At 37.5% G+C, this 19,578-nt stretch overlaps 2 protein-coding genes across 2 annotated transcripts; both read right to left on the minus strand.

Moving 5' to 3' along the window:
- Positions 1-69: 69 nt before the first annotated feature.
- On the minus strand, positions 70-2,426 carry tmem14a (transmembrane protein 14A). Its single transcript, XM_067609948.1, has 5 exons — positions 2,321-2,426; positions 1,396-1,478; positions 1,193-1,294; positions 1,010-1,097; positions 70-905 (listed from the first exon to the last, which is right to left on the minus strand). The coding sequence occupies exons 2-5, from the start codon at positions 1,469-1,471 to the stop codon at positions 863-865; spliced, it is 309 nt and encodes a 102-aa protein (XP_067466049.1). The 5' UTR covers positions 1,472-1,478; positions 2,321-2,426; the 3' UTR covers positions 70-862.
- A 1,305-nt stretch (positions 2,427-3,731) lies between these two features.
- Positions 3,732-18,440, minus strand: agpat5 (1-acylglycerol-3-phosphate O-acyltransferase 5 (lysophosphatidic acid acyltransferase, epsilon)). The gene is made up of 8 exons (XM_067609955.1): positions 17,651-18,440; positions 16,269-16,338; positions 16,063-16,178; positions 15,861-15,950; positions 14,301-14,391; positions 12,969-13,130; positions 8,709-8,832; positions 3,732-6,706 (listed from the first exon to the last, which is right to left on the minus strand). Exons 1-8 carry the CDS (start codon positions 17,867-17,869, stop codon positions 6,481-6,483), a joined length of 1,098 nt encoding a protein of 365 aa, XP_067466056.1. The 5' UTR covers positions 17,870-18,440; the 3' UTR covers positions 3,732-6,480.
- Positions 18,441-19,578: the final 1,138 nt, after the last annotated feature.

A 19,578-nucleotide genomic window follows, 5' to 3' on the forward strand; every position in this document is an offset into this window, starting at 1 on the left:
TGATAATGAACACACAGCGAGGTGCAGCATTTGGATTATTATCACAACTAGTAAACAAAAAATACAAGATTTACTTTGAGAATCACATCTATTTATTTGGTTTTGTTATTTATTACAAAAATCAAAAAGACTTTAATCACGTTCACTTTAATTATTTTTTCCATAAAGACATCTTGGCATGTGAGCTGTTCATTCTTTAAACTTCTTCCCTTTTTACAACAAACTGAACATTTCATCTTAAAAATCTTGATGTGTGTACAGTTGTAAACCCACTGCTAAGAAAAACAATAGTGGAGCTGCAACGATTAGTTAAATGACAGAAAATTAATTGTCAACTATTTTGATAATCGAGTACTCATTATTTCATGCTGTTCTTTGTCATACATGATAGCAAACTGAATATCTTTGAGTTTTGGACTGACAAGACATATGAAGACACCCCTTTAGCTCTAGGAAAGCATTTTTTGCTATTTTCTGAGATTTTATTGACAAAACCTTTGATCGATTTACTGATAATGAAAATAATAGTTAGTTGCAGCCTTATACAATAGCCCTCACAAAGTTTATCTGCTGCTTTGCTGCTAGTCAATAATATGAATGAATACATCTGTGGTAATAACACAATACAAAAATGAATGTCAAATTGTGAGATCTATATTTATGCACAAGGCTGTAAACAAAAAAGAAACAATTTACTGCAAGGCGTTTGCCAGTTCATTTTAAATCTGTAGCTTTTGCAATGTTTCAATAACATGAAAAGCAAGTTACCAGACAAAACAGCAGACTGGAGTTAGCATGCTAACTGGGGATGGCTGGTTACTTGAGAGGCCGGGTGTCCTCACTCTGCTTAGTGCTTCTTCAGTCACATCATGATCAGGAGTAAAAGTCGGAACACCATCAACAAACTGTAAGGAGACAGCAAATCATAAAATGTTAATTAAACTGACATATGGATGATTACCTGTTTAATCATTTCACAAGTTTGCAAATTTCTGAATTAGATTCTGACCTGAGCCCCGACATAATGCCAGCCGGCATTAATTTCCCAGATTTCTTGTATCTCATTCCCATCACGACTGAAAGGACTCCCGAGGCAACTGAAACAAAGAAAAACAGCATCACGTGTTTTAACCAATTCACTGACTGATATTTATTATCAACTGCTGCTCAGGACAATATGAGTCATACTCACGCAACGAGACCTTGATGTCACGCGGGTCATGACAGAGGTTGTAGGCACCATAAGCAGATAATCCACCAAAAACTAAGCCAGCCATCAGGGACATCACACTTCCTAGAAGAAGTCAGAGACACAAAAAGATGTTGATGATCAGGATGAATAGTTTGCTGGCTAATTATTCATGTGACTACCCGAATAAAAGGGGATACTTCTACCTCTTCTCTTGTATCCCATAAATCCTCCGAGGGCAATGGCTGCTGCATAGCTAAACCCAATCCAGTCAACGTCCATCACAGAGCTGAGAGCAGAAACACAGCACAGTGTCAGGTGTGTTTGGTACATTGTGGTAATGCTACTTTTACTTAAGTATCTGAGTACTTCTTCAAGCCCTAGTGTTTGCCAGTTCAGAGTTGGCACAGGGAACATTTAAAGTTAATCTATCCTGTAATGTAGCATCATGGTTATTAGCTTTGAACTCTATTAAGGATGTTTAATATATCTGAAACTTAAATAGTAAAGTCTCATAAATGAAAAAAAAGGTATGCTGTTGTCCTGTAGATGTCAGTGATGACCATCTAACCTTTTCACAAGAATGAAAAACAACATGTACAAAACACAGGAGCCAAATTAAATAGTAAAACTTTTTTTATAGCGCATTATGAAGGGATATTCCAATGGCCAGCATGAACAGGAGGAATAATTATGGCAAGAAAAATGTGCATTTGGGCGCCTGACTGTTATTTTCAGACAGACTTGAAAATTTGTGAACCTGTCCTTTAATTCTTGATAAAACGCATGAGCCCACAGGTAGAGAAACATATTTGAGCAGGTTTCTTTTTTTGTCTCAGCACCCAGCTAAACACACACACTTATATGTTTATAAAATAACAGATGAAAGTGCTGAATTATGAGTATTTGAGTTGTGAGAGGTTTAGTCTTTGTCGCATTAAAAATGTCCCCTTTCAACTAGCACAAAAAAATCACGTTTGTTTGCGCCAACAAGCCTGACAGACCACTAGATGTCGCTGTGAGCCCTTTAATGATTAAAATGTGAAGAAACAGCTCAACACACACATATTAACCATAAGGGTTAACTTCATGTGTTGTACGATTTGTTATATAGTCATTATTCTTACATACCTTGACTCAAAACAAGTGACAAGGGAACAGCGAGCGGCACTTGCTACCACCAATCTACACTTCCGTGTTACTGGTCACAACTCTAATACGCATGCGCCATATGGTGCATGTGATGTTCACTGACCTTCGATAAAGTGGGAAAGTAAACTTTCCAATCATTATAATGAATATTTATATTAATTTGAACAGTTTTTTCCTGTTTTTTAAAGATATTGTTGTTAAAAATTTACATCGATATAATCGTGACAATTAATTAATACAAGATCCTTCTGTAAAAATACATCCTGATGGTTTACTTGGTGATTTGTTCAAGGGCAAACACAAAGTCTATACATTGTAAATGCAGTCTCAGCATTTTGCAGCCTTTTCAAAAAACTCTGAAAAAACCCTATATAATTGTTGTTTGTGGTGATACTAGACCTGTACTATTACATTTGTTTTATATTATCCTTCTGAAACATTCAATGTGCTATTTTGCCTTTTTGTCTTGTGGTTTCACCCCAAAGAAGATTTAATAAGTTCTTGGGTGTTGTAAATGGTAAATAATTGCTTAATAGTCACAGTCACTGATGAGTCATCTGGCCTGCAGTTATAAATGATTATAAGTCATTAATAAAGGGTTAAATTGTTCACACATATGAATTTATAGTAAATTATTTTGTGCACACAAGATAAAAAATTATCTCCTTTTCTCCATAGGAGACTGAGTCTATTTCTCATTAATTTTTGTATTAACCTTTGGAATCAATTACCAGTATTAATCTTGGAGAGTTATGATCACCCTCTGCACCAAATTCATTTGCCCACATGCAGACATGATTGTGATCACCTTTATAAACATTTTGAACATCAGACATCAGTTTTGTTTTATTTTAAGTTATTAAACCGAACCTGTCCCTCTTGCAGCTCAAGTCTTCAGATCCACAAGAACTCATTTTAGAGCTGCAACAAAAAATTATTTCCATTATTGATAAATCTGGAAAAATTTAACTTTTGAAACAGAACTATAATGACTAGAAAATATCACTTTCCCAGAGTGATATCTTTAAGTTGCTTGTTTTTGTCTTTTCAACAAATCCTGATATTCCAATATTTAAAATATGAAACAAAAGCAGCAAATCAACTCAAATTGTTTCAGCACTACTTCATTTTAAATGGTAGCCCAGATCATGAATTTTACAAACATAAAAAATGCGTTCAGTATAAACTACAAGGAAACATATGAAATTATGTGCACGGCGTCTATATTTTGTTTTCAATTTTCTTTCATTTGATTTGATGGAAAAGTTACAAAAACTGGAATCGTGTGTGTGAATATTTAAACGTGACTTTGTTTTAAATGCTCCTGTATCTCTGCATGGGTACAACATGGGTTTGTGTGTTCAGCACAGTAAGATAGCAAAGAGAAAACTTGACTTTCCCCAAAGAAAACCACTTTATTTCACTCTAATCCCCATTTCCAGAACTTTACACATTATTATCATTTATTAATAGTCCTCAAAAAGTGTAAATCAATGCATTTTCAGAGCAAAATAAGCCACTATGAACTGTAGACATTGTGACCACATGCTGCAGAGAGCAGCCGCTCTAGCAGAGCGCCTCCATGCAGTCACCGGGTGGAATGAGCCACTGTGGCCCTCTGGGTGTGGGCTGAGGACTTGAGGACCAACTCCTCCAAAAGAGAAGGCACACATTTCCAGAAACAGTTGGCATTTAAATACTGTCTACAGAGAGTTTCCTGATGAGTTACAGTCTGATCTTGTCAGGATAAAAATGACTATAAAATAGCTGACAAGGGTCATTTAAGAACAAGGAAGGATTATTCAAGTGAGGTATTGGAGCGACATGTAAAAACCATGAGATTTACTCTAACATCCACATGAGGAAAACATATCTCAGACTAACTCTACAGGAGGACGAGACAGCAAATATGTAAAGTGACTCGTGGAAAATGCAATGGTTTTCAATACAGTAAACAACAACAACAGACATACAGTGCATTTCACAATACAGTGATGTATATACAAATGGCTTTGAGTGCACAGGAACCTGTGATATACTGTTATCATGGCTTTTTGCTTGGTAGATACTTTTTTTGTGATCTGTAACATGGTATTCAAAGTAACAAATGTATATAAAAAGTTTCTGGAACTGTGAAGATCTCCAAACACAGAAACCATTATAAAAATCAAATTATAATGCATTTAAGCCAAAAAGAAAAAAAAACAAACACAAAATACATGAAGTGTTTTTGCTGTCATTTTAAAAAAGTATTGCTCAACTCAACACTTGCTGTATCGGGGCAAACACACCAGGTTTTGGCAATGATTGACATTTTAAGGTTAAAGCCATATTTCACTTTAGTAGAACATTTTCATTTTTCACATGCATTCCTCCACATGAGCTCAGAGTTCAGTTATAAAGACAATCTTATATATATATATATATATATTTTTTTAAAGATATTTAGGTAACACTTTAGTTTACTGGTCCTTTAATTTTACACCAATTTACTGGAAATTTTCTAATTGATATGCAGGTATTTAATGGTTTATATTTAAGGCATTTTACAGAGAAGGTGATGCATTTGGTACAAATTACAAGAAAAAAAGAGAAAAGTGTTAAGTTGGTTTAGTTGTTAAGTGCCAATTATATATTATATTGGGGTTCATACATAGTTGTTAATTTGAAAAAAATCTTAATAAATTTGATTCCTAACAATTCTTTGACAGAGTTTTCAGTGTGCAGTTCAGTGTGTCAAACAATATATCAACATATTATAGGTTGTTTCTTAAAAACTTCATAATGAGCACATTTATCGTTTACTACCAAGTTACACAACACTTTCAAAGAAATGTCCTAAGAATGAACAGTTACACAGCAGCTACATGTAGGAAATGATTGAAAAAAAAGCAAATATATCATTTGATACACAAAACTACACACTGCTAAAAGTAACCGCTGTGTAACTGTTGTCCTAAATGTCCTAAAAATTCACCGTTTAATATCTGCAAATAACTTACCAATCATAAACTTAAGGGACCTGTAAAATAAAGCTTTACCAATATTTATATTAATAAATGCTAGTTATTGGGTCTTCAAGAAATAAAAAACATTTACTCTATCATATATGCATAAATAAGCATTTTTCTATGGCTACATTCATTATCTATATAAAACAAAGTGATTTCTTAATATTTATGGTAAACAGTGCAGCTGGTGTCATGTTAATGAACGCCTTTAGGAGATGGATGCTTTTAATTATGTTCTACTAATGTAAAACATCACTTTAAAAAGGTCCTACACACACGCACAAGTGTTTCCAGGTGTTCTGGCTCATTAGATGTCCGCTCAGGTTACAGTTGGGCAGTGCTATCCTGGGAATTACGTGAGGTCACTCTCGGATGTACCGATAAGAATGATTAAAGGGTGACAGCAAAGTTAGCAGGCGAGCGAGGGAGACGTCAATCAAGCGCTGTTTGTACACGCCCACACAGTCCTGAGAGGAGGTCCCATCAAGGCACAACAAGTGAAAACACCTGTGTGTGTGTGTGTGTGTGTGCAGGGCCTTTAAACAAGCAAAGTGCATTATCCTTCTGACATGGGACTTGGCATAAATAACCAACGACATTACAACCAATATCGATGAGTCAGTGCACTTAAATAATTAATGACCCACAATAAGCAGGTGATCTGCATCTTATTATCTTTTTTCAGAGAACTCCGCACACTTGTGTGCTCAAATACAAATGTCATATAAGAGCTTTAGAACTGGCCAATGTTTGATGGAAAAGTGAGCATGCAAGAATACAAATTCGGCTAGGTCAGATGAGCAGGGGCGGGGTTCGTAGCTATTTTTATCTTATGGTAGAGATCAAGGGATTTTTCTGAGGATTCTAATACTTTTCAACAAATCCATCTTTTTTTCATCATTTCAGGCTGCAGTTGCAAATAACGCGAGGGAACAAGTAGCACAAAAAGCTTAACATTTCTCTGTCTCTCTGTTCAGCTTTCAGCTCAAGGTCAACAGTGAGCCAGACATGTGGGATAAATCTCTGATACTGTTCTGCATCTGGAACACACCTTGTGTTGTGATGCAGGAAAAAATGGCAACACCGTGTCTTTTATGCGTCTCATCGTGGCAGCCTCCGCTCTGGTTGTTAAGGGGAAAAATTCACCCAGAGCCATCCGAGAAGTGTCCCGTACACCCAGGTTCTCACATACAGTTTCCTGCCGCTCTCAGTCAGCAGTAATGGCAGTGTCAGTCCCCCCAGGATCATCACTGACGGGAGGGTTTTTGAGAGGCTCAGTGGAGAATGTCTGGCCTCCCCGGGGAAACTGCATAGTTTGTCTGCGTCGTCTGACTCGTAAAAGTCCGTCAGCAGCCTTTGAAAAGACAGATTACTCTCTTAGGGATTGAGCTGATTTTGCAAATGCACAAGGATTAAAAAAGAAACTGCAAAGTGAAACAAAGCATTGAAAAACAATCTGTTTTGTGCTGCAGTTCCAGCACAAAAACTGCACTCAAATCACATCAGGGCTTTCGGTGGCGTCGGTGCTGGGCTTAATAGATTACTCATTTCTATTCTGAATATATTCTAAACAGCTATTAATTCACTTAACAAAACGTCTAGGGCTGCAATTAACGATTATTTGCTAATTTATTTGCTAATTATTTCCTTGATTAGACAATTAGTTGTTCGGTCTATGAAATGTTATAAAATAGTGAAGAAATAGCAATTTGAAGACAAATTGATGATGTCTTCAAATTGCTTATTTTATCTGACTAACAACCTAAAATGTTAAGATATTCAATATCAATTCAACTGTCATAGATGAAAAGGAAAAACATCAAATCTTCACATTTGAGAAGCGACAACCATCAAATATTTGGCATTTTTGCTTGAAAAACGACAGAAACGATTGATCGATTATCAACATAGTTGCTGATATTCTGACGATGGACTAATTGATTAATTGACTAATCGGTGCAGCTCTAAACACGTCTCTAAGTCATGGTCTACACCAGTGACTTTACCTGTCGACCTCCACCTTTGGAAGTAAAGGAAAAAACATTAATGACTCCCTGTAAATTGATTTAATTGTTAACAACAATATTGATCCACCCACAACTTCTCCCTCACCACTGACGGCTCCACTGTGCTCACCTCCCCCCACATCCACAATCTCGGCATTATCTTTGACCAAACCCTGTCATTTCATCAACATGTCGAGCACATCACCAAAACAGCCTTCTTTCACCTCAAAAACATCACCCGTCTCCGTCCATCCTTCTCATTCTCAGCTGCAAAAACTCTCATCCACGCGTTCATCACCTCCAGACTGGACTATTTCAATAGTATCCTTTACAGTGCTTCCTCCAAAATCCTCAATAAACTCCAATATATCCAGAATTCAGCTGCGCGTCTGCTCACCCACATCTCCCCTGTCCTTCAGAACCTCCACTGGCTCCCCATCCCAGTGAATCCACTTCAAACTCCTGCTCATCACCTATAAAGCCCTCCACAACCTGGCTCCCCTCTACCTTAATGAGCTCCTTCACTGGCACACTCCCACCTGTACCCTCCGGTCTGCTGACGCCAACCTCCTGCCAACCCCCACCCCCCACCATCAGGACTAAGCACCAGACCTGGGGGGGGACAGGGCCTTCTCTACTGCCGCTCCCACTCTCTGGAACTCGCTCCCTCGAAACATCCGAGACTCTTTCTCACTCTCAACTTTCAGGCAATCCCTCAAAAACACACCTCTTCAAAACTGCTTATAATCTCTAACAAACCGACACTTTCACTTTACTCAAGGACTTTATTTCTTTTTGTTTTGTTGTTTCCTTTGTGAAGTGTCTTTGAGTATCCTGAAAAGCCTTATATAAGTTTGAAGTATTATTATTATTATATAGGGGAAACAAAATGAGCCAACTTGAATTTTACTAAAATAACAATATCCAGAACATGACCTCCATTTTTCACTCACCAGTTGCTGTTGTTAAACTGCCAAAAACAGACCGACTTAAATCTTACTATCCTGAATTCTGACTCTGAGCACTTTTGATGGTTATGGTTCTCATATGAATCACGTTAATCCTCTCCAGTTATGTGCAGCCCCCCCCCCCCCGCAATGGCTCTACAACCCTCCGATTTAGGAAGCACAGATTTATACAAAAGGGGAACATTAACAGTCAGAGTTGCACAATAAGTCAGAGTACTGTGTTATTTTCAGGTCTTAAGGGTCATACAGAAGCCAAGATGCATATCAGTGATAAACTGGTGCCGTGTGGAAGCAAAACATCAAAAACCTCACTGCAGTTTGCTTATTGATCGGAACACACACTGTTTCGATATGATTAATAGTTCCACCCACGCACACTTACCGGTCCTTGATTTCGAACCGCTCATGCAGCCACCTTCGGAAAAACACTGGCTCTGGAGGAATTTCCTTTATGTCCACACGTTCGAAGTGTATGTGGACTCTGGGACATTCTTTGCACAGGAATTCTGTCAAACACAAAAAAATAAAGAGACTAAACAAAAACAGGAAGAGCCTTTCAGCAAAACGGCACGTACAGTAAGCACTTAAAATCAACATGAGGTGATATTGATAGAGTGGGGCTGCTGTGACGCTGCGATGCCAAGGCCCTTTGATGCAGTAAAGCACAGAGCAGTAAGGTTCAGCAGCTTGTTGGCGACACCGGAGCACCACAGTTACATAACTGGTTCTCAAACTGGGACAAACACAATTGGATTACAGTAAAACTGACAATGAAATTGGGTCAATAATAAATTAAATTAAATTAATATTCAAACATTCACTTGAATATTTTCTGTTTTTCTAGTGAGATAAAACTAAATCAGTTTCAACAACAACACATATATTTTCCTATAGTAAATCAGCTAAAATGTGACAAGTCGAGTCTCAAGCCAAACCTAAGTGTCAGAGCATGAAGCCAAGACAGAAAACCAAAGTGTCTGAGAAGGTCAGATATAAAATTGTAATCAAGTGTGAACGCTCAAGGCTACACGTGTATCCCCAGAGACCTTCAAGTTCCTGTTTCCACAACATGCAATATTATCAGGAAACCTGGTGCTGCGGCCAAAAGAGGAAACCTGATCGAAGTCAGCAGCAAAAGATTGCTTCACTGGTGGAGAAAGCACCTCCATCAGCTGCCGCACACATTTAATCTAACCTTCAAAACAATGTGTGGCAGTTTAATAAACACAGACAAGTCAATGAAAGGAGGTTAACGAGGAGAGACACAAACACAGGATTTATTTTTGCCAGAGTACACCTGAAAAACAGCCGTTCTTAGAGGAAAGAAAACTACCTTCCTTCCTCACTTATGAAGGAGTTAAAGGGTTGTTTTCGGGTTGCTGAGCACGCTGAACGTGTGCTTGGCATCATGAAATCATAAGATCCGTAAAGCGTCTAATAAATCAAAGCTGAACCTCTTGAAGGAAAGCTGAGCCTCCACAGCAGGTCACATATTTAAAGCAGAACAATAACCCAAAAAAACACTCAGGAACAGATGAAGAGAAAAAAAAAAAAGATCTAAATGCCTGTAATAAACTCTAGAAAAGCATCTGGGAAAAGAAATTAGGAAAGTTACTTGATGGAAGGCAACTTGTGATCCAAAGTATTTAATTCTCTACACCAGGAAGCCTTTTAATTAAGTTTTTAATTTGCTTGATGTCATGAATCTATAATAAAATCTGTTCCATTATGTTTAGAGAAGTAAAAATGAAACTATGTGCAGGGATTTTTTTTTTTTTTTCAATTTTCTCAGGACATCCGCATTCTTAGAAAATAGTGTGAATCTGACAATTTATATCAAATTACCTATTATAGTAAATATAGTAATTCAACCTGAATGCAGATGCTTCTGCATTTCATCATGTTCAGAATTGATTTCACATGACTCGACATTTCCCTTTTACAAAACAGAGTTGTGTTTTCTCCCAATTTTCCAATTTCGTAGGCTCAAACTGGCAACAATGTGTAACATAATTATTTTCCACCGAGAGACGTTTTGGGAAAGTGCAAGAACATTTCCTATTTACAAGATATTACACTGGGTCCTGGATTATTACAGACACCTGTACAATCTTAAAAAGTTAACCCTGCAGGGGGAAAAAAATCACACAGGGGACTTTAATTATACAAGTAGTTTGAGGCTGTGTGAATGATATTACAATACTGGATCAGAATTTTCAAACCTCTGCCCTGGATGTGAAAAAAAAATAAAATATGTATAAAGTCTGCAAAGCCATCTGCAGGCGCTCATTCAGAAGTTACAGCTGTAGCTCCCAGAGTCTACAGGGACCAATGACCAAGACAGTCTAGTTAAACCTCTTTCAGTCACAGAAATGACAGGTTTGAATTTTAAATTGAGTGGTGGTCCCTATTAAGGAAGACTGATTATTGGTTAATTCTCCATTAATAGTGATTCAGCTCATGTAGAAGACGAGGTGAGTTATAACAGCAACAATTAATTGATTAATCTATTAGTCGATCAGCAGAAAAATAATCAGCAACTATTTTTATAATCAAATAATAGTTTTTCAAGCAAAAATGCACAACATTTTCTGGTTACAGCTCCTCAAATCTGACAATCTGCTGTCTTTCTTTGTCGTATATGACAGGGAAAAAGGTTTTGAACTGTTAGTCAAACAGAAGGAAGCAAGCAGACTGAAGACATCACTGTGGCCTCCGAGAAATTTATATTCATATAACAATTTATCAAGAAAATAATCAGCAGATGTCTGAGGCATGTGCAGTGTAACCTTGTAGATATAGAATATACTGTGGTTTTCGAGGAATGCCCTCCAGAGCGACTAAAAGTGAGTCAGAGCACTGCAAATTTAAATGAAAGCAATATTTTATTAGAATTTAAATTGTTTTTTTATATTTCTTGCTCGAATACCTTGAATTCTGTGGTGATTACAGGCAAATCGTTTTTTATTCTGTAATTATGGAAAAATGTGTATTCATGTCGCACCATTTTTTAATTGTTATCTGACTTTTTATTGTTAACATGCCTAATAATAAGTAAAGGAATCTGCATCTATATTTCCTACTATGCCTTCACAATTAAGGGGTGAATATATAAACACATTTTTTATCCCAGTCAACTGACTGCAACAATTGTAATTTGAGTGTTTAAATACATGCAAGTGCCGAACGTCAGAGCATGTGACATATGCTACAATAAAAATACTGTAGCAAAAATCACAGCACAATAAGTTGAGATGTTCATACAGATATAAGATTTGTCAGATGTGAAACAGAAAGAACATCAATAAGAACGGAACTGTTGCAGCTGTGGTATGAACAGAGCCACGAGTCATTTCCATCTCCTTGTGAAATTACTAGAGTCACCTTCACCACATGAGACCAGGAAGTGCGTGATGAGAGGAATGCTTTTCTATTCTCCCCGTCGTGTTTGCTCGAATCACATCGATGTTTATTCCTGACAGAAACGGGATGTTTTTTTTAAACATTCAAACAGCGTTTGTCCAACAACCGGGAACACAGATGAATGAAAAACACCAAAACAAGGAGTCACGCTGTTTACAGGAAGTAAAGGTAATGTTTGCTATGTGATTACTCACTGAGGGAGTGTACACAATGTTGCAGAATTGATAATACAACAGCAGTGCGGACACGCTGATTAACAGAAAACAGAGGCAGTCGCTATCGTCTGACAGCGACTGCATTTATAGCTGGTGTTGAAATTCTATTTGTATCTGTGTGATGAACAAATTAAAATCACATTTTCTTCACTGATAACTGGTGTTTATATGTATTACCATTTTCATTTCATTCACTGTAATCAGGTTCAATTTTTCAAAAGCACAAACCAATAAGTGAGCACAATTTACACCTAGATGACTCCTGTAGATGTAGTCTAACATTTCCAAATGTAATCCAGCTGCACAAATAAGTCATTTTTGCCCATTCAGAACTGTAAGACCAGGTTTAACAGAGGAAGTTGTTCTAAGATTAATAATTAAAAGGGGACGTATTACGCTTTTTGTGATTTTCTGTTATTTACATACTGTTATGATGTCAGATATCTGTGTTAAAAATGATCAAAATTGAGGTTAACGTATGTACAAAGACTCCCTGCAAGTCAAAAGCCAGGGCTTCAACCTGCCCTGAATGCTTCGTTTGCGACGTTTTTTTCCACGTTTGCCCACAAATTACTGTCCGTTCCGTAGCCTTGGTTGCTAAGGTTGTTGCTAAGGTTTTTCCATGTGTTGTTTGTGTTGTCCACTCTCATATTCCACCTCAGCCATGTACGAATGTATTTGAGAAGTTGACATTTTGAGTAAAGAACGAGAAAAAGTAGTGAAATCCTACTACTATGGTTTGTTTGATGGTTTGTTGACGTAGCCTTCAGAACCAGTGGAAGTTTCCTGAGGGACAGCTTCCAAGAGCTGGCCAATCAGAACAGAGTGGGCTCATCGGGGAGGGGGGCCTTAAAGGGACAAGTGCTAAAACAGCCTGTTTCAGACAGAGCCTGAACTGAGGGGCTGCATAAAGGACCAGTATAAGATACATTTTGAACAGTAATTAAAGCATGCAGAGATATTCCAGTAGAGCCCCTGGAGGCCATCCTCAGATGTCTGCCTACCTGGCATCGACGGCGCTGGTGTTCTTTGACCCTTGGTACTCAGTGTTCCTTCATAGGCGACTGTGACGTCATACACAGCGTTAAGGTGGTCCCTCATGGACTCGATGGCTATGTGAGAGGCTTTCATTCTGGGTGTAAGAGTGTGCTTCAGAATAGCCAGTCCTATAGAGAAGATGTAACAGAAGTAGTACATTTATTAAGAGTGTGACTGTGAAGTTTGTCATATTACCCTGAACAATAGATGTGTTTAAAGTTATAATATCGATCCATCATGCTGGCCATGTAATCGCATTTACTATTTATTTAACTTCAAGGCAATATTGCCCCAAAAATACTTTATATGAATAAATATGATTAAAAATACAGGTATTCTATGTGAATGCTTGTGTTTGGGTTAGTTACTGCATAGTGCGTGTGTTTCTCTGTCACTGTGGCACCCTCCTCTGCTCACTAATACCTCACTAATAGCAGATAATGTCATGTGCACATGTCTGCTCTCCACAGCGGTTTATTTGGATTAATGGGGGAAGGTAATATTCAGAGCTGTGGTTCAGAGATAGGCTTAATCTCTAACCGACCTGAACACCACAACACACAATAGCATCATAATAATCATGTTGATGCAACAAATGTAGTTAGCTGTAAAATCTCAGTACCGTATTGAAAAGTATATTGTAGTTCAATACAAGCACTATGTAAATGTGCATATTTTCCATTATGCAGAAGAAAAAACAATAACACAACGAGCTTCATGTTTCAAATTAATTATTGTTGGTACTGTGAGCGAAGATTGAACTCTCTCTTATAAGTAACCGCCAAATTAATTTATTCCTCAAAATTTTGAGCTGCACCAGATGGAATATTGAATAACCAGTTCTGGATGGGAGCCGGCCAGTTCTTGGCACCGCACCAGTAATCCACTGACTACAGAAACTAATATGGCAGATTTTATGTTTTTAAACCTCTACTAATTAATTCTTCAACAAAAGATATAAACAAAAATGTCCAAATGACTAATAACAATATAACTGCTGTGCCAAAAAAGTACATTTTACTTTCATTTAATACAATTTGCACTTTGTCACATATATGTCTATACAGTATTGAACTTTACAATAAATTAATCCAATAATTCAGGATTTAAAACTGAAAACTTAACTTTGGAAACACTAACACACTCTTACAGTGTGGGTGATGCTCATTGGTAAAACAGAAGCTCACGAGTGACCACACACAACAAAACTTAGTCAGCTGTTTTACAGACTGAGCAGACAGTGTATGTGAATTAGTATGCGGCAGTACAGCAGTAAATGGCTGCTATCAGGCCAGTACCTTCTTTAGTAGCAAAAGCCTGACTGTCAGCGATAACATTCTTGAGCTCTGGATTATACCGAGTTCCTTCTGGAAAGATGACAAGGTACATCTGTGGGAAGAAAAACGTGAAATGAAAGCCTTTTAACTTTTGGTTCTTATTGCACAGGCCAAAATAGAATTTCCAATATTTACAGGATTTGTTGAGCAAGAAACATGGAAATCAGACACCCTGTTGAACTTGGAAGGTTTTCATCACTTGATTCTTTCAAATCAGTTTGACTTGCAGCTGTTTTGAAAACTCTGTCTGTGGTAGACATAACCTACTCCTCAGGTCTTACATTGGACCCCTCCCCGCCTTTTATGATGCCATATATGTGTATTTTGGAGTCATTCTTTTTCATACTGTGCAAAATATCGAATGCATAAATGCTTTTTTAAAATTACAATATGGAACTCCTGACATTTACAAATGATGAAACATTGCAGCAATTCATAAACGCTATTATACCTTCAGGATAAAACAGAGAAATGACTGCTGTTTTATCTAAACAATTTATTTTAGAGTTGATAAGAATTTCAGTTGAACTGGGTCATTGGTGAAAATGTTAATACTAACTTTGTCTGTTTGTTGGTGCAGTGTACAGTAGGTTTAACAGAACCTTTTCACTGAAAACAGCAGCCTGCCAAAAGCAACACTATGAGTGAACCAAAAAAGTTAAAGTAAAAACATTGACCTGAAAGATGATGTAAAGCTCTGTAAAGCCAAGAGGAACTGTAGAGTCAGGTGAAAATTCTCTTTGGGTTGATCATTATGAGCGACCCCTTTCAGATTTGATCCAATATTACTGCAGAGCTTTCATAGTGTACCTTAAGGCCTCCGGGACCATTTCTGTCCAATACGCAGGCACATGTGCACACACACGCACATACAAGGCGAACAACACTAATCTCCCAGTTTAATCCAAAAAAGTGATTAAAACCAGCCCTTTCAACACAATAACACACACTGCAACGGGACCTTCATGATCCAATATCAGATTATCCATTTCATCTCATTGGTGCTGCCGTCGTCAGTTGTTTGGTTGATGAAAAATGCTCCGTGTGAGAAACCATTTACGTTAACATACTAATTACAATAAGATACGAAGGAATTTTTGGAGGACAGATGTTGGCAGTCCTCACCATAAAAAAAAAATCGAATTTAATTATTCACACTAATGGAACCAACAACATTTACAAAAAACTGCAACTATATATGCAACTGTAGACATTGACCTTATTATTTTGTCAAAATGTGTGTTTTCATCCTTGTTTGGGTTCAACTACTCAAGATATTCGCTGTCCCTTTGTGTGTACCGCACTTGCTATTAGGTAGGTTAAGCTAAACCTGAAGTAATGTTTAACACAAGTTTTGTAATGATAGAAAAAAAGCTTTGAAACTACAGCCCAAAATCCTTCTTGCCTTATGCATTCATTTAAAATATAACTTCTTGTGTTTGGGGAAAGATATGACAACTTACAGAGAAAATATTCATGTAGTCCAGAGGCTAATATAAAACATTAATAAAGCGGACTTACTGGTGCTCCTGACTGAGTTTGAGAAAGGAGCTTCGTCTTCATTGTCTTTTCATTAAACTTAGCACTTCGTTTCACGTAGATTCCTCCATGCTAAAAGAAAAAGATTATCGGATAAGAACAGCGGTTGGGATTTCACTGAAAGTTACATCTTTAAACCCGTAATTTACAAAATGACATCCAAATACTCACACAGTTGCATTACCTGAGAGAAATACCATCCGTATAGCGGGAGCCACTTCAGTCCATCTTTAAGGACGTATCTGACGTGACCGAGCGCACTCTGTCTGATGGCCAGCATGTCCGCAATTATCCAGTCAGCTATGAGAACATCATCAGTAGAGATTAGATTTTTACTTTAAACTGTGCTCTACACTACGTTTTATGAGGCAGCGTATGCAAATGTAATACCTGTACATTGATGATTGGACAGGTAGATCACATTCTCTTTGTTCTTTGGTATATCTCCATATATGATAATCTACAGAGGAGAAAGAGCAGATTAAAAAACATTACAGATCCCAGCAAGATGTTAGATGTCCTGGACTGTCATTCATTTGCAGAATTATTCTACAATTAAACCCCAAAGCTTTTATCGAGTTCAGTTCAGACTGGTTCTGCCCACATTTACACAAAGTAAACCCGCAAAGACTGCAGCATTTCAATAAACCCAAGAGGATTTATCAAAAAAAAAAAGTCCCTTCTAATCTACTGATGTGGTTTGTGTAGTAAACTGCCTGCAAGCTCAGACAGTTTACTACACAAACCACATCATATCTCAGACTAGGGTTTACCAGGCCACAACACTATTGCTATTGTTTTTCTGCACACCAACCCTAACGTACAGCAGGTGTGGCAACTAATGGAGAAGAAAAAGAATGCAGACTTTCTTGCCATGCTTCTGGCTATTCTGGCTTGTTTACTGGCCTCATTGTCTGTCTCCATTTTACATTTGTTGCCTTAAAGGACAGGTTAACAATTTTTCAAGTTTGTCTTAAAACAATGGTTAGGTTCATATGAACACTGAAAGAGGTTTTCCTCACTGTAATCATGCCTCCTGTTCATCCTGGCTATTAAAAGATCTCCTTCAAATGCGCTTTCAATTAAGTGATGTGGGACAAAATCCACAGTGTGTCCACATAGTCATTTTGTGCAAAAATCGATTTAAAAATGTATCTGAGGCTTATATGAGGCTTCAGCTGGCTAAGTTAGTCATATCAAGTGGATATCTGCCATATTTACAGTCTTTTTATCTTTAAATTCCCTCTTTGTGTTTCCCTGTTGAGCTGCAGTGAAAGCATAACAAAAGAGGGACTTTGGCACTAAAAAGACTAACAATGAGCGATATCTACTTGATTTGACTAATTTGGATGGTTCAAGCTTCATATTATCTTCAGAGGGAGGCTTGTGGATTTTGGCCCCTATCACTTACTTACTACGTAAGTGCATTATCAAGGGATCTTCTATGAAAAGGAGGAATGATTTCAACAAGAAAAACATATCTCAATGTTCATTTGGGTACCTGACTATTGAAAAATTGTGAACCCCTCCTTCAAGACTTTCAACATACAGAAACCTCTAAAAAGACACTGACCTGCAGGTGTTGTCCATGAAATTTTAAATTAATTGCAAGTTTAAAGCCTGAGAGCAACTAAACACAGCTTTCACTTATGCATGTGTAATTGTATTTCTATTATTAGACATTAGTGAGATAAAAATACACCACACACGTGACCTCACCATCAACAGATCAGACATGTATCATTTCATACTGTAGCTGCAGGATCACTGACCTCCACTCCTGTGTAGTTCTCGAAGAAGAACAGGACCATGCTCTGGTAGATGCAGTACAGCCGGTCGTCCAGCTTGTGATACACTTTCGCTGGTAGAACAGTTGAAAGTAAGCGCCAGGCCCCCCATGACAGCAGGTAAGCTGGAGCTGTCCCCAGCATGATGGTGGCTGGAAACCAGTACCGCAGCGAGTAAGTGTGCACGACCAGAGAGAGCAGCATTTTCCCCACCTCTGACCTCACTAAAGTTACACAAATCCCTGAGGTGGACAGCTGGACTGCAAAGAACTACACTCTTATCTATCCCACAGCACACCTGGCCTACTTAAAGCACACCTGCCCTGACAAGTCAGCATAAGAAAGTAAGACAGCTGCAGATGGAGAGTGAGGAGCTAGTTGGCTAAAGCTAAATTTAACCTTGTGTGCAAAACGCGGTTAGCCAGGCTGGCTTAAGCTCTTACATGCATTCATACAACTACACAAAAAAACAGAAGTAAATGCAGCTTTCTAATAACATCCCGGAACAGCAAACTAGCACACGACCTCAAGTTTAGAGAAACCGTTAGCCTACTATTTAACGTGTTTAACCGGACAGAAGGTCTCAAATAAAACGCTACATTTGAAAAAAGACAGCCGTCCTTAATGTAGGTGAATTATAAATCTAAGCCAAATGCTAGTTCAGTTGTTATAAGGCAAAATATGATGAGTATCCTTCCCTAGCTGCTCTTCTTTATCCGGCTAGCTGCTTACAAATTAGCTTCTTGCAGCAAATGTCACACACGCCTCCCTACGTAATGACGCACAGTAACATCGTGAAGCTGATTGGTCGAGTGACCTCGTAGAGACCAGCCTATGGGCAATAGTTTATTGTATTAAAGGACCGTATCGTAAATTATTATATAAAATATTATATATATTTTCTTGACATTATCACTAAATTTTTACTGTTTAAGCCACAAAAAATACATCAATATAATGTAATAAAAGGGATTATTTAGTACGTCTTTATCTGAAACAGCATTAAGTCGAACATGTAGATGTAAAAATTTACAGAAAATTAACAGTTAAATGAAAAAAAATTATGTGAAAAGAAAACAATAAAATAACGAACATAATGAATAATGAACATTTTTTGCTGGAGGGGTGGGGTTGCTCTGGAGTAATCCATACCTCAGTATTCCTTAATTCCTGGCTTCGGCCCTGTTTACATATCCTTTAGTGTTGTTTCCCTACTTTCCAGGCAGCTATTGACTGTTCTATATTTAGTTATATTGCAAAAAAACATATTTGCAAACACTTAAATGTCATACCATATAAAAATAATAGAATTGCGTTTAAAAAAATTATAACTCCATGCATGCTTTGGAAAATGGTGAGCAGTCATGTGATGTAGCCTGTAGTTCCCCTCCACTCAAAAATGAGTTTCTTCTTGTTCTTTCAGTCAGATGTTTGAGCTTCACTGTGCGGAATAATGTATGTGCAAAGTTTGACACTAGAAAGCTGTTTTCTCATTCATCTGCTGAAAGTGGAAAGTTTCTGTGCTCATTGAAATCTGATTTTAAGGGGTAAGCCTATGAGCAGGATTTATGACATCAAAAATACTTTGGAAGCAAATCCTGGTCCAATATTTAACTTATACAAGTGTGATGTGGAAACTTGAAGCCCCCTGTGCACAAACGCTGAGAATTGACTTGTGAAGTAGGAGACATCTTGTGTCTAGCTGTTAAACTCCTGAAATGAATAAATATTTGCATATTTATAGATTCTGGATTTGTAATGAAGGAGAAGAGATGTAATTTCAAGGATTTTAACAAGATAATTGAAGGTTTTTGTGAAAAAAACCATATCAGACACACATTATTATTCAAAGTATTCAAAGAGTATTTTATATACATCTCAAAACATGTCTGGAAGGGATCTTAAAAGATGCA

Source organism: Thunnus thynnus, chromosome 14 (assembly GCF_963924715.1).
Source record: "Thunnus thynnus chromosome 14, fThuThy2.1, whole genome shotgun sequence".
Lineage (NCBI taxonomy): Eukaryota > Metazoa > Chordata > Actinopteri > Scombriformes > Scombridae > Thunnus > Thunnus thynnus.